This window comes from Polypterus senegalus, chromosome 5 (assembly GCF_016835505.1).
Source record: "Polypterus senegalus isolate Bchr_013 chromosome 5, ASM1683550v1, whole genome shotgun sequence".
In the NCBI taxonomy this organism is placed as follows: domain Eukaryota; kingdom Metazoa; phylum Chordata; class Cladistia; order Polypteriformes; family Polypteridae; genus Polypterus; species Polypterus senegalus.
Window position 1 is genome coordinate 140,824,110 of NC_053158.1, and position 16,899 is coordinate 140,841,008.

The 16,899-nt window shown below is 36.8% G+C and overlaps 1 protein-coding gene across 2 annotated transcripts in view; it reads right to left on the minus strand.

The window, feature by feature from the left end:
* The window catches only part of pou6f2 (POU class 6 homeobox 2), a 459,367-nt gene that overhangs the window by 321,254 nt on the left and 121,214 nt on the right, over positions 1-16,899 (minus strand). For both annotated transcript variants that reach the window (XM_039754180.1, XM_039754179.1), the window contains exon 3: positions 14,722-14,950. In XM_039754180.1, the coding sequence (XP_039610114.1) occupies positions 14,722-14,950 (229 nt within the window). The remainder of the gene's footprint in view (positions 1-14,721; positions 14,951-16,899) is intronic.

Consider the following 16,899-nt stretch of genomic DNA (forward strand, 5'->3'; position numbering starts at 1 on the left):
TAAAATTTACAAGCGTGTTGAAATCAAGCCCTTTTTTATATTAGGTTTACTATAATTATATTATTCCAACTACTTCTTCTTTCTCTTCTTATGTTAAACTTAGTTACTGTTAATTTACACTTGGGAATTTAAGGCTGATATTGATTTTCATTTAGAGCTTGGCGCTGTCAAACACTGCAAGGCTTATGATACTTGTAAACCAAATCCTATTATATATGTTATGAAAAATAAGTTTTGAGGTCTTGTAATGAATTTAGCATAAATATGCTTTTTATACTGTAAAAACTGTGTACATGTGACAGTACTACTGTTACTACTACTAATGATAATAATAATAAATAGAATAATAGTAAGTGTGAATTATTTTGCATATAGAGCTAGAAAAGAGATTTTTTGTACAGGAAGTGCCAAACTGTATTTTAATTGCATATCTTAATAAAGTCAAATAACAACTGATTTTGTACTTTAAAAAGCTACCTTTAATTGTTGTACCTTTCCTATATTTTTGCCATTCATATCTGAGTGTGATTGTTCTCTCTCTCTCTCTGTCTCTCTCTCTGTCTCTCTCTCTCTTTGTTCATACTGTAAATTTTTGCCTCACTGGTCATTTGCTGCTTATCTGAAGCAGATGATAAACTGGTGCCAGGTATCAGTGGGATATCAGAAGAAAATGAAAATCTGACTAGAATTGCTGCTGGGTTTGCCTTACAAATCTGGTTCGTACAATATTTCTTCTTTGCTGGCACCTTTCACTCTCAATTATTTGTCTCCTGTCAAAACAAATCAATCAAATTACAGCGTTGAGTTTTTTGTGTCACTGTTCCTTTGTACAGCTAGTTGCATTAAGCTCTGCAATGCTTGGCTGTAGGGGAAGAGGCAGGGGGGTCAGGGGTATAAATTTTAACTCTGTTATTTCATTCAAATATCTCTCTTGTGAGCTATCTTACACACTCAGCAAACCTTAACCATGAAATCCCAGCTTTGAATACACAGTGGTAAAAAATTTTGAAATTAAAGCATAGCAAAATATTTCTACACGCTGAGTAGCATACAATATGTTGAATGAATTTCTAAAGAAATATCAATGGTATTGGGAGAATGTATTGCTGAGAATATTCTACACACATTTTAATGTGTGGCAGTTGTAAATTTTATTTATTAGTAGGTTACTTAATTTAATAGACAAATTTAGAATCACAAAAGTCAATATTTAGTCTACAATATACACTATATACAGTCTCTGTGTTTAAATATATCACTATAGAAAGACAGACTGATAGATGTATGTATAAATATAGATACATCCTGTATATAGTGTATGTATGTGCATATCAAAAATGCATACAATAACAATTATCTTATTTGAAAAGATTAAACAATGAATTAATTCCAAAAATGTATGTTCATTTCAACAGCTGCAGAAACCATCTGGGCTACAGGAATATTCATTTTATTCAGCTGGCTACTTGTTTGTTTGAGCCCTCCATGCTAAAGGCTAAGGTACGTTCAGTCACAGGTTCATGTCCAAAACATGAACTTGCAATGGGTGCCAAAAAAGAAATACTGAGATGTTCTTTCTGAAGGATGGCCACTATGCTATACACATATGTATATGAATGCTTGTAGAGGATCACTTTATCTACAATGACTTTCTGATTTAATCCCAAAGCAATTTGAATTTTGAATGACAGTAGGCAATGTCAGACAGCTTGAAACTTCATGGTGTCTGATTTAATTTTTATTCAGTAGTACCATTGTATGTGGCTATTCTAATCTGGTTAGTCAGGCCACAATTGTTATTTAGAAAATTTAGTTGAATACTTACATGCCAAATAGCCACAAGAGAGAAAAGGAAAAACATATTGGGACATTTTATTGATCACAATGAAACACAAATACAATTAATGCTACGAAATATTCATTAAAGAACATATCTTCATAGAATTCATGTACATTCGGTGAGAATGGTCATGCAGTGGCAGGCCTCGTTGCTGCACAGCTCATTGTGCCCTGCAGTTGATTTGTGGCCTGGTTACTGTCAGCATGGAGTTTGCACATTTGCCATGCACTATGTGTACTTTTTTCCTTGCATGATATGTTTTATTTTACTTGGCAACTCAAAATTTGTTCAGTATCAGTGAGTATAACAAAGATGACTACAATGAATAAAGCATCTCCTGAAAATGAATAAATAAACTTAAATGGACTTAAAAAATAACATAACAAAATGTTACTGTTCTTTAACCTTTCTTTTCTTGTTAATTTTAAAACTTTGTTATCTAAAAAATACCAACTAGAAGTTTTAAAAGATAAAACAAAATGGTGAGTATAATAAATGTTGCTCAAATGGTTTTGCTTTTGTTTTAGTGCAAATCAAGTAACTACTTCAGGTCCCTAGGAAGGATAAATAAAGTATAAAAGTAAAATGTTTTATGAATTTAGCTTTCAAATAATTATTTATAAAAGACCATGTACCTGAAAAAAACAACCCCTAAGAGGCCTGTTAAGAATGGCAACAGCAGATAAAAAATGATTCTGCCAGATGTCTGCTAGGTAGCAGAGAGATATTTGATGTTCCCTCTGGAAGTGGATTTCTGGTGTTATAATAAGGGGGATGATTTCCATAATCTTTGTCATACCTAAGCCCATAACATGAGTACAATACTTGGAAAAAGAGCACTTTAACTGAAACATCATTTTGATTATTACTGACATTTGTACTCATTACAATACATAAGTGGGGCATTCCTTTTATGTAGATTCTGAAAGCTTTTTCATGTTTCTCGAAAGGGAATACAAAGGAACAAGATTTGCTGCTATAATCATCCTACAGTTAAATAAGATTATTCACAATGCTGGGTTTCCGATGGAAGCAATGAAGACGGATGAATTTCTATAAATGTTAGAACGCTATAGAGATTGACACCTTCCTCTTAGGCTCTTGAAGGCTGACAAGGTCAATAGACAAAATAAATTAAAAGAAATATCTTCCGTTATTATTTTTCTTGGGATTTTATGGCCTAAACTATCATTTTGATGCAGCACTTTTTGCAACCACTACACATATTGTCAGTGTCAGGTTTTTAAAGCTGAATAATTGTTCCCGAAATGTGATTTTTTGCACATTAAACACTTCCACAAACAACATTCCACACAAATGCACACTTAGGGCCTTGGGAGTGAGCACACTCAACGGCATCCGGTGGGGGGAAATTTCAGCCTCACTCCGAGTGCCGGTGCCCACTTCCAATTTAAAACTGCACCTAGTCACGGAGGGTTTTGGGGGGGAAGTGGGGCTGTGTGTTGGCATCAGCTGGTGTAGGCCACATGATGCCAGTACTGCCCGCGCTCCCCCAACCACAAAATGCACCTTATCAACACACATCAATATTACATTGGAGCCGGCGGAGGGAGACTAGAGGTTTTATCACACCTCTGTTCTCAATTAGCTGCCCGGGGCTGGAGGCTAGGAGTGGGAGCTGGCCGTCTGCCTGTGGTCTGGAGTGGTGGGGTGGCTTTACTCTGCGTTGGACGGGGGTGCCTGCTCATTATTACCCCAGCGGAACGGGGCTAACTCTGGCGTCCGGGAGTGGTTGGGCCTTCGGTACAGCAGCACCGGGACCAGATTTAGTAGGGTGTATATGGGGAGTGTGAATGGGTGTCTGGCGTACATCCTTGTAAGTCTTGGGTTGTATGTGTATATGAGAGCATGAGGGAGGGAGTGTATGACTGTGTTTGTGTGTGACTGTATATGTCAGGTGGGGTTTTGGACTCCTCCCCTCTCCTGGGACATCTGGCAATGCTACAACATCTTTGCCTACCCTCCCCCTGCCACATATTTTTTTAAGCATCTGTCTGGTCGCTCCCGGTGGCTGCCTGGTGGGATCTGGGTCCCTGGGCTCTGTTGGGTCCTCGGCGGGTGGGTCGCCTTGGGTCCCAGGCTGCTGGGTTCGGGCCCTGCCGACTGGGGTGAGCGGCTGCGGGCGGCCTGGGGTTTGCCGTTGATATCTCCCGGGACTCTGCCAGCTGCTGGTTGTGGCCCCCCGGGGTGATCCTCTGCGCCTCTCGAGGGGTTGGGGCTTCTCTGGTGACGGTTTCCTGGGGTCTCCAGCGCTCTGGGGTGACCTCTGGATCTCTGGGCTTGGAACTCCCTCCATCTTCCGCACGTTTTTGGGGGCAGGTCTGTGGCCCTTCACACTCACTATTGGACATACAAGCGTGCGTACGCACACAGGTGCTCACTTGGGGCCTCATGTATAACGCCGTGCGTAGAACTCGCACTATAACATGGCGTAAGCACAAAAGCCGAAATGTGCTTACGCACAGAAAAATCCAGATGCAGGAATCTGTGCGTACTCCAACTTCCACGTTCTTCCGCTACGTAAATCCTGATCAGCGTGAAAACTAACGCTCGTGCACGCACTTTATGTAACGCCCAACTCCTCCCAATTACGCCTCTTTGAATATGCAAATCAATATAAATCGCCCTTAAGTGCAGCCTTCTGTGAAAAGACAATGGGAAAAGCACAGGGGAAAATATAAGAATTTCAGCGAATACCAAGTAGAGGCAAAGAAAAAACATACTATTAGTTCAAATAAACCGTGGTATAATCAACAAAAGGAAGTTGATCGAGTGACATAGCGTGTTGGAGAAACTTGAAAGCTCACGTTCACAAAATCGCACAGTGCCGGAAATAAAAAAAGAAGTCACATATCAAAGTCGCCGTGAAAAGACGAGTTGTAGCCCACTGTCTGAGTGTCATATAAAAGCTTATTAGGGTACAGAGAAAAAAGGCACACAGTGGGGAAAAAGCACGAAATGTCAACTTCAATCTCGACATTTCCACTTTAATCACGTAGTTTATTTTGTCATTAAAGTAGAACATCATAAACTTCATCTTAAAATCGTTTAATTAACCAGTTTCTCAAATCACATCGTAATTAAAGTAGCACGTTAAATGCTTTGTTTTGTATTTGATCTTCTATGTGCTCTATGTGTGTGAATCACTACTTGCTTTTTAAACCGGCTCTCTTCCTCCAACTGGACACAGAATCCATTACATTCGTGATATTACAGCTCTCTGAATAACTAAAATATTGAGATGTATACGTGATGTCATTTTCATGATGATAGGAGTTAAAGCACGTTATTAAACATGTGTTTCACTTCGATGAAATAATTTATTGCAGCAGTACGTCAGGGGTGGCTCTAGGCTTGTGGTGGCACTGGGCAGAGGAAGAATCGGTGGCTCCTTAGCCCGCCGTCAGTAAGGTAGCTTATGCACGGTGGATGGCCACGTCCGTTGCAGACACTGCATAGCCGCCTCGTGCTCATGACACAAGCATTTAACTTTTGCCGAAATTTGACGCTGTGTTTTTAGCTGTGTTGTTATTTTCTCTTTCTGTGTTATATTCAATATATATTGGTGTAGCCGCCACTGCAGTCAGTGCTTTTCTTTCCCCAAGTAACCGATCGCCACACAATCAGCTCTGTAATAGAAGTTAACGTTTAAGGAACATTGAAATATCTTCGTAGTACATGTTTAATTACTCTATCCTTAACGACACTCCCAGTGAAGAATATAGATTATTTAAATGAAGTTAAAGTTTTATCTGTATAATTTAATAAACATATTTTGCTGCATTTCACCTTAAAAATGATATCGTCATCATATGTAAATACGTGCTTTATAAAGTGGCTCAGGTTGTGCGATATTATAACTGTAGTGCAAGTTTACAGTGAGGTGATTGTACTTATAAGTATTAACAGTTCTACAAGGAGCAATTGATTGAGTGCGTTTAGAGTTCTTGGGATGAAACTGTTTCTGAACCGCGAGGTCTGTACAGGAAAGGCTTTAAAACGTTTTGCAGTGGCTGAGACACTAATAAACAATATGCGGTTAGTTTCAGTGTATTTATAAAGCCGCGTCAGGAAAATAAAGAGTAACCACACAGGAACAGTAGCACTGCTTTGACGCTGGGTGCCGCCAGTCTGCAAAACCGAGCGGAGAACTTGCGTACGACAAGGCATGAGGTACCGTGGAAAAGTGCGTGGCTTTACGCCAAGTGTAGGTTTTTTACATCGTGATTTGAACGTGGAAACGTTTTTACGCAACATTTCTGTGCATACGCACCGTTTATACATGAGGCCCCTGGTGATTTCATAAGCATGACTTGGACGTCTTCAGCACATGACCTAAGGCTGTGGTTGGCCCTAAATGCCTTAGTAATAATTACTGTGTGATTGTCACCAAACATTTTTACTTTTATATATCTTCATGAAGCTGATGCAGCAATGTTTTTGTCTTGTGGTTTGTTTTTTTTCCCCTCTCTTTCTGCAGGTCTAGAAGCGGACTCTGGTTCATTTATTGCTTATTCTATATGAAAACCCCCCCTTCCCCCTTTACCTCCATCTCCTCCTTTTCTCTCTTCTTTTTCTTTCACTTTTGTCTCCGTGTCCGGTTCGAATCTTAAAAACATCTGAAAATATTTCTAATAAAGTTTTGGTATCAGGCGTGACGTCAGCAGAAGCTGTAACGCTCCACCTGAGAGAAAAACTGTAAGGCTAGTCGCCAGCATTCAGACATCAATTCTGATTGCTTCACAGCCGAACAAGACACGGTAAAAAAAATAAATAAATAAAATAAAGACTCAGTGGTTTACTAAATAGAACAATTTTTTCACAGCAGCTGGACACTGGGTAAATGTTTATTTGCAGAATTTGCAGGTTATACTACTAGTTATTTGAGTTCTTCACAATACAGTGCTATGACATTGTTTACTCTGAAATGGCCCTATAAGAGTGAGTGTTTATTATTTAAGTGAGCTTCTTGTTCAAGTTTGAGTACTACTTTGCACGCTTTAGTGCTCATTTCGGCTAAAGCTACCTAGAAAACAAGTCCTTGGGAAAGCAGGTTTATTAAACGATATTATTTTATTGGTTCATCCTGAGTTGGAAATTTGTTGATCGAAAACAGTAAATTTGCTAAATCCATACATAGAAATGAATATGACAATAGGACTGCATTTTTCATTCTGTGTAATTAGTAAATTAAGAATGTTATTTCAGCATTTCCAAATAACTAATTAAGAATGTAATTTCAGCATTTCCAAATAACTAATTTAAAATTGGACTCTCTGAAGAAAGAGTTAAAGGGAACCATGATGTAAAGCTATATATATGAGAAAACACAAATATATCTTGCTATCTTACTGAATGTAGAATTTTTTTACTTTTATTTACATGTTACATTAATTTGATTGTTATACTCCTTACTTTATGATTTTTTTTAAATAAGAGTAGCTAAATTATTTTCAGATACTGTACATACTAGTAAAATTATTTATCATTTTTTATCCACAAAAGTTCACCATCAACATGCTTTAATAATCTATCTCAATTTAAAAAATGTATTGCAGGACAGCTACAGTGAATTGTATTATTATTATTATTGTTGTTGTTGTTGTTGTTGTTGTTGTTGTTGTTGTTGTTGTTGTGATATAATAATTCACATTATGAAAGTCTTAAAACAAAACATTTGCTTTAGTGCAATAGAGAAGAATAACAGTTGTTAACCAGTGAAAAGCAGTTACTATTCAATACAAGTAATGATAATAATAAAAAGCCATTTGCAGCAAGAATGAACAGAAATGATTTGCCATCTGCTAAACTGCCACAGCTACTGTGGGTTATCTGGAATTCATACAATCAAAGATCTCTTAAAATCAGAACAAAGCTTGGGAAATAAAGTATAAAAGAGTGGAATAGTGTATTCTAAAAACATACTGCATGATTTTTTATCTGGACATTAAAACATTTCTTTAGTCTTGTCAGCTGTCCATATTCTTACTTAATTTTGAAAATTAAAGAAAATGTGTTTAGAAGATCCTAAGTTGATATTAAATGATACTTCATATCTGATAAAATTACAAATATATACAGTATAACTTTTCTTTGAGAGAGTGATTTTTAAATTCATGTAATGTACAATGATGTTACTTATGCTTTTATTCAGCACAGTCAATGTGGCTAACTCCCTCTCTAAAGTCGGTCATTTTCCAACCCGCTATATCCTAGCACAGGGTCACGAGGGTCTGCTGGAGCCAATCCCCTTATCTAAAGTAATTTAGAAAAAACAATCAAGATCATTATAAGGAAAATTACAGGAAATTTTCATCAAATATATTTTATTTTAAAAAACTTAAATGAAGGAAATGTGATTAAAATCTATATTTGAATTTCAGACCAAGTATAGACACTACAGTACAACAACAACATTTATTTATATAGCACATTTTCATACAAATAATGCAGCTCAAAGTGCTTTAAATGATGAAGAAAAGAGAAATAAAAGACAAAGTAAGAATTAGAATAAGACAACACTGATTAACATAGAATAAGAGTAAGGTCCGATGGCCAGGGAGGACAGAAAAAACAAAAAAAAAACTCCAGACGGCTGGACAGAAAAAATAAAACCTGCAGGGGTTCCAGGCCATGAGACCACCCAGCCCCCTCTGGGCATTCTACCTAACATAAATGAAACAGTCCTCTTTGGATTTAGGGTTCTCTTGGAAGGACTTGGTGATGATGGTCATGCAGACTTCTGGCTTTTAATCCATCATTACTAGAAACTACTGGATAATGTCATAAAATTAATTGGTAGTGATTGGCTGAGCTATTTCAAAATGCTCTCAAATGTCCATTGTATATTGTAAAATGGTTTAAATATTTCAAAAATAAGTTCACACCATTTATTATTACTTTATGAATAATTCTGTATTTTAACAGAAGGTTAGACTTTTATTTTCAAAATCTCACTATAGTAAGCTGTATTTACTTTTTCAGTGTTGTTGAAATATACACTGTAGACCAGTCTGCTACAAATATTCACATATAACGCTTACAAAAGCCTAGAAGCAGAAACCATCATGGCTTCAATTTTGAATTGTGATAAAATCAAGCTCTTTGTTACATACTACATGATGAGGCCTAAAGCTGTTTTCAAAAAAACAAGTCAAAAACTCTAAATAAAAAGCTCCTTGAATCTAGTTTGTTGTTTTGAATACTTTCTATTTAGAGTTACTCTTTTGCTAGTTTTGTTAGGTTTCCTTTATGCTGAACAGACAATAATTTCATAAAATTACATCAAGATCACCATTTTACCAAAAATGTAAAGCTGTTTTAGAGTCCATCCATCCATCCATTCTCCGACCCGCTATATCCTAACTACAGGGTCACAGGGGTCTGCTGGAGCCAATCCCAGCCAACACAGGGCACAAGGCAGAAAACAAACCCCAGGCAGGGTGCCAGCCCACCACAGAGCACACACATACACACACACACACACACCAAGCTCTCACTAGGGACAATTTAGAATCGCCAATGCACCTAACCTGCATGTCTTTGGACTGTGGGAGGAAACCGGAGCACCCGGAGGAAACCCACGTAGACATGGGGAGAACATGTAAACTCCACGCAGGGAGGACCCAGCAAGCGAACCTGGGTCTCCTAACTGTGAGGCACAGCGCTACCACTGTGCCACCGTGCTGCCCTGTTTTACAGTCCATAATGTTAAAGAATACAAAAATTAAGGACATTTCTGACAAGAAAATACTTTGTATATTTCAGCCCAGTATAGACAATCAGTTTCTACTCCCTTGTGATAATGTTTCTAAAATATCACGTCATGTTATGAAGGTACCCAAGACGCTATTCAACTGAACTATCAATTAACCCAATTCCTGAGCCAACAGTTCTTGGTTGGAAAAAATGTTTCTTAATTTTACTGTGAAATGAACTTTTAACCAGTTTCTCTCTGTGTGTCTAAGATCTTGCTGTAGAATTTAGTAATATACATATGTTGTTCATCTTGCTTACATTTTTCTTAGTCTGCACTTCCCCAGTATTAAATATTTCAACACCTTCAAGCCTTCCTCACAACTCATATTTTAGGGTAACGTAATTACTCTGGTTGCCCTTCTCTTTTTGTTACTCTATTATGTCCTTCTTACTAAGTGAAGAGTACAACTGCCCATGGCATTTAAATGTTAGTTTTATAAGTGCATTACATGCTTATGTATAAACTCCCAAGGTTTTTAATGTACATGAAGCTATATAACCCAATGTCCTCCTAGTCTTTTAAATTGTTTAAATGTATTTTCTGGTGGAGGAAGCTATTAGTCGACCAATGCCCACAAGTCTTTCTCATTAAGCCTAATTTCTTGCTCTAGCCTTCCCAATATGTAACATTTTGTAGTATTTATGCATCCATATGGTAAATGTCATCTGTAAATGTCATTTTTGTGCTTCCAACATTGTTAACTAAACCATGTATTAAACTGTAAAGAGCAGTGGCTTTATCACTGACCACTGCTAGACCGTATTTCTTGCCTCATCTAATTTGGAAAAAGATTATCCATACCATTGTTTTTTGAAATAAATGTAATCCAAAACAACACCCTTCCATCGTGAATATTTGCTGCTTAAAGTTTGCTATTTAGAACGCCATTATCACACTGCTTCAAAAGCATTTGAAACCAAAGCTGTAATTTATTCACAATGGCCCAGTGACTACTGATTTGGACTTGAAGTTTGAAGCCTACTTCCGATTTTCTGTGTGACCTGTAGAATAAAGTACCTTAAAGATGCAATATTAAAATGTGGATTGGGAGAAGTGGATTTTGAATTGTCCATATCAAGTACAATAGCATAAACAATTTATTATAATTATTAATTATGAGTGTTACTTCAAGCTGGTAAGCTTAAATCTGGAGGTTCCAATGCTAACTCTGTCTCACACAATGATACAGCACAGATCAACATATGTAGATTTTGATTTCTGTAGGGAAATCAAGTGCAAAAGAATCAACTACACAGATGCATGTTATTATAATTATTAATTGTTTTACAGCATTTTTAGTATCTACCAAACTTCAAAAAATACAGACTAACACTTTAATGAAGCTGTGAATGTCTTTACTTAATAAAGTTAATTGATCTGCCATGCAAATAAAGGAGACCTGAATGCCTGAATGCAAAAAAAGAAATAACTGCATACTATATTGCACGCATCCAGCTAAGGAGACATCAGTGGTTTGACATTAGTAAATGATAATGACTTAAACAAACATAGCCCACTTAGTTACTTAGTTGTGTTTACTCCCACTGAAAAATTACAAATTAAAAAAACTTTACCGTATTCAGTATGGGACTTGAAATGAAAAATCGAAAATACTAATTAAAGTTGTTTCTGTAGCCTTTGGAATACATTTTTCTTGTTTTTTATGACATACGTTCTGGAATAAAACACGTTATCTAGGCACAAGAATACTACCAACAGATGAGTGACTCTAAATATATGACAGAATTTATTAGGCTGCTGATTGCTCACTCTGCTGGGGGAGCGAAGACTTTATTTATGCATGCTTGTCCATAAAGGTTTTATCACCATCCTGCTCTAAGTCTTTTTTCTTCACTTTGTTATATTTTCTTTTACTTTGTGCTGTTCTGGCATTATTTTAATCGTCAGCCTCCTGCTTTACATGCACTCTCCAAATTTATACAAGCGTATTTTTTGTGGCATTAGTGTGTCCTCTCTCATCTAACATTTATGACTGACAGGTTCTTCAGCTCAATCTAATGGTATAAGAGGGACAATATTTTAAACATTAAAATGAAAACCATTTACAACTATGATCAAAAGAGAACATAGACCATTAAAGTTTAATATGTTCAGTTAAGTAAAGCCAGGAGGGCAGATAACAAGAGGAGTGAACTTAATGCAGAGAGAAGAAAGAAGAAAGTAGAGGAAATGCTCCAGGATCATGGGTGTAAAACACTAAACAGCACAATGCAAAATGTAGATCCTGCTTTGACTAGTGATCTTTGTGAAATTATAATCCATTTAGATAAATATGCTGCAATTTCCCTCAGGATTACTAAAGTTCCTATCTATCTATCATTGACAATAAACAGTGCAGTAATTGAAATTATTTGAAAATTACCTCAACAGCTCAGCAAGTGACACTTTTTTTTTTTTTTTTACTTTAAGTAGATAAGTTTGTGGGTTTAATGAATTGTCTTTTTGCTCACATAGAAATGTTAACAAAAATTAAACTAGAAATTCAAAATGCATTTTAATAAGACACAAATGAGACAAAATTGTATAAACTGGTGCCAAATATTCTTAAATGAAGATGCAGTTTTAAAGAGAAATACTTGCATTCCACATTTTCAATGATTAAGTTAAATGTATACAGGTAGAGCATCCCTAATTCAAAATTCCCAAATCCGAAATATTCCAAAATTGGAAACTTTCTGAATGCCGACATGGCGGCAACTATAGTATATCGCCTCAAATTTTTCTTTGCTGAGGAGTACTTCTGAACAACACATTTGCAAATTCCAAAAGCATTAGCTCATTCAGAGCTTGGGGGTTTGGGGTGTAGGATCTGGTCTCCCAAAAAGCATTGAGTGTAACAAAGCTTCAACGCCCGATTGATGGGTGGTTGTCTTCTGTGAAGTGCCATGAAGTTAGGACATATGTCAGAAGGGGACTTTTTTGTACAGTCTTTCCATTTCTCTCTTAGGAAAAGAAACATGTCAATATTACATTTAAAACCCAGCAGATGAACAGGTAATAGGCAGCCATTGTTAGCACTGGGGGTGAGAAGTTAAAAGGCTGTCTGCAGATTGTAGGTATTTGCTGTCTTGCAAAGGAGTCACCGCTTTGAAGTCTGGCTGGTTGAGTATACAAACAATACTAAGTTGTGATAACAGACCTGCTCCTTCCTTGGAGGATGTGTGTATTTACCTGACTTGGAGATTATATGTCTGACGCTATTGGTTTCTAATCAGAATATCTGTACTTATTCATGATTGGTAACAATACATTTTGTTAACTTGTATTTTCATTAATTTTTAAACCCAGGAAATTTAGATGTGCCATTGTTTAATCCGTTTGTCCAGAACAGATAATGGCAGGGACTGAAGGAGATTTAAGCTTCTGGGCAGGAGAAGGGAAGGGAGAGACAGTCCACTGAGAATGCTGCCAAGACACTCAGACAGAGCACAGGGGCTCGCAGGCAGATGAGGGTACGTGGCTGGCACGACGTGAGGCACAAGGACAGCAACACTTACTTCCAGGGAGGAAGACACAGCTCCACTAGGAGACACCAGTTGTGGGTCCAGCGAGAGAGGGAAGCCGCATGAAAGGACCGAGCAAAGCTGTCAGATGAGAAATGAGGCGTGCCTAGATCACAGCAACTCAAGGAGCCCAGAGTGGAAAAAAAGGAATGACGAAGAGACGCTGACAGGCATTCAACGATTTGACAAAACTTCTGTTGTAAAAAGAGTGCCCGGTGAACAGAGCGCATCCATGGACAGTTGAACGATTAAGTGTTGGGGTAACACAGTGCGCAAACTGGACTCTGCACAACTAAAGGTTGTATCCTCCAATCCTTGTTTTTAATGGACTTTTAGAGGGTGGACTGTGTGCTTTCCTTTCTTAAAAAAGGAATATTGTTCCTGATATTGTTAGATTTTGTTTATGTTCATTTATCTTTTTAATGTACTTATTATTGTCTGGTGTAATAGAAGTTACTGTTGCTTTTCCTGAAATTACTGTTGTGTCTTTCATTGTGTGTTTACTCACCGCCCAATTTAAAGAAACCTGTGTGCTATTATTGGTAAATTTCTGGTGTTCCCATTCTCTTAATAAAACTGGGTGGCGTAGTCAGATATTTAAATGGTGTCTAAGTTAGATTACCTGTAAGTGTGACCAGACACCTGTCACACATACGATCGATGACTGGGATTAGAGTCCGCCATGAAGCAGCAAGTGCCATGTAGCACCATCACTCAATCGACTATCAACTACCCCTGATTAAGTAGGGAAATGCAGCCAAATCAGCTAAATGATGACTCATATGTATGATAACTCATTTCATTGAGCTGTTATTTGAATGTGTGTTGACATGAAAAACATATCAAACCTCAAAAGTGATGAATATAATCTCAGGGACTCAATGTGTCAGGCGGGAGGTTGCTTTACTAGCCGATGAAGTTTTGCAGCATCATGATTGCATATGCACATTTACAAAATGATTGTGATTTATAAAAGTAAACTGCTTAGAAATGTGAGAACACCAGGTTTTATATATTTATTTTTTTTCAGCATGCATATTTTCACACTTAAATCCACTGAAAGTTTTTTAAATAAGATTGCTCTTTTATTTTAATGTCAACTTCCAGCAAAATGGAACCTGAGCTCCTGAACAATCAAGGCATGAACTACACCCATGTAGATCCTGGTTGTGTGAATCAGGAATGCTAACTCTGTGCTACCATATTGCCTGTGCTAAACATCACTACCAAACTTTCTAATATTGGTCCACTTGGGTATAAAATAGTAGTATGCGTATACAGTATGTACTACATATAATATTTACAAAACACCAGACACGAAGACTCAGTTTTTCGTGGTAAAATATATGTCATTTATGAGGTTTCATGTACGCCCCATATCAGGCAGTAAACCATCAGGAATTTCGTCTGAATCTGTACACCACCTGTAATAAAACATTTTCAAACACATTAAAGCCAAAAACATTTTTAATCTTCCATAGGTCCCCTGCTTACTTCCTTAAATGTATACACATTACTCATCCATCTATTGTACGTCCACAAACAAGCTTTACAATTTACATTTAAGTGTTAATTACCTTGAAGGTTTTGCAGTGGTAACGTCATAATGCCTCCTGCTGCTGCTGCTGCCACGAGGTTCTGAATGTTAGTCAGGTTGGCAGTAGGTAGTGTCAAAACAAGGCCTTGCTGCCCTCCGAGCTGGCCAGCCATGTTGAAAGGAATGAGGATCGGCTGATTAAGACCTGGAGGCCCTCCAGGCATCACCCCTGCCACAGCTGAGGCCAGCTGCTGTGCAGCTAATAATGGCTGAAAAGGAGAGGACATAAAAAAGGCAAATTAACAAGAGTTCGAAAGTAATAAAATGTTTACATCTTCTAATGCTTTTACTTAAATCTTTCTTGGTGCCTATAAAGATATTAAAGATAGAACAAAATGATTTTGATGAATTTCTAATACTTTGATTTCTTAATTACACATTAAGCATAACAGTAGCCCATCCTGATAAAAATAAAAAGTAACCAGTCAATGAAGGTACGCCAAAGTACTACTGGCTGTAAACAAACAGAGGCATACACATTAGGATAATTAGAGTTACCACTTGACTAGACTAACCATTTTTTGACTGTGAGAAGGAACAAAAATCACAGATGCCAATATTAACACAAAGAGAGCATTCTCCTTGAATTAGTAGCCAACGTGTCATTAAGGGTGTGGTTATCATTTCTCACAACATGCTACTTTTAATTATTTTTATAGTAATCACCAAAATGCAACAAAAGTCCATTCAAGCCAGGATAGCTTTTATTATTATTGTTATTATTACTGTTAATTTATATAACCTATTTTGTGTCAGAAAAATGAAGTCTTATTTTGCTGGTTTTTAATAAACACAGATTTTTTTTAAAGCCAGCTCATTCTGTAACTCATCCTGCAAAATATTCCTTTGTAAATGTATTTCTGGAATTTAGAGAAAGGCATTTTAAAAATGCAGCTAAAAAAGATAGGCATCCTGGATGTAAGGTGGCATTTAACAGTGGAAAAGCTGTATTGTCTATAATGGAAATTAATGACATCATGGTGACTGACAACTGATCAGGATAAATTGTGCTGTAAACTAAGATGTCAAAACGTAGTACATTAGCGTAATAGTTCTGCATGCTGTTACAAAGGTACAGCCTCAGTTGCAGAGGAGGAGGAGTAACACTGGTTACACTCAGCAAGCTAATGTACTGAAAGAACTAAAGAAATAGAGAAGGAAGAAATTGTAGAGGATCTGTGATGTGACTCTAAATATTCCAAGTGGGTGACAAAGAATACTATGGAAATATGAAATGTTTGACAATACAACTCTTGGACAGATACCTGTGACAATCTAGTGAGATCTTAAGTCCTAATGCAAATGTGTGGTCTCATAAAGGGCAGACAAAGATCCATATTGCAGAATGTAATCCAGACAGTGTGGGGAGGCAATAAAAAGGCTAAGAATAAGAAAAGATATAGTGTATAAGATACAGTATATGTCATAGAGAAAGTAGGATATGAAAAAATCAATATTTACTGTATCCAATGGGCAGCTCTGATAATTTAGATAGCCCATGAGTTTGACTCTATCTGATACTGAAAAGATCAGGTGATGTTGTCTAAGGCTGAAGATGTTCTCTAGTGAAAACAGGGTGCATATACACATGGACAGATTGGAATTGACCAGTGCTGGGGAGCAACATACCCCAAAATCGATCCTTTTTTCTGCACTCTTAAAAATGCTTAGTCAGGAGTAGGAATAAGGTTTTCACAACTGATTGCTATGGATCATTCTTGTGTTGGGTATCTTTACAGTTAGTTAACCCTTGCAACATTATGTAGACTTTCAGTGTTTTGTTGGGAGGAGAAGGCAGTTCTTTAGATTTTTAAATAAATTAATAGCAAGATCAACAATATAACTGAAAGTAATTCAAAGTTCTGAGAAGTTTGGAACAAACACAGATTCTGCTTTTATGTGTATCAAGATGATACAATGTATTTCACATTAAGTGAATTCAAACTGTACTCATCAACTCTCAAGTATATTAAACTTAATTATACATTTGTAATTAAAATTCAGCTGATTAGAATATGAATGGATGGATTTTAAGTGTATATTTGGCTTTCAGTATAGTGATTAGATTAGATTAGATTAGATTAGCTAAAGTTAACTAATTGTTTTTAAATTAAATGCATACAGCAGCAGAAACATAAAAAACAAGATTACAGATTTA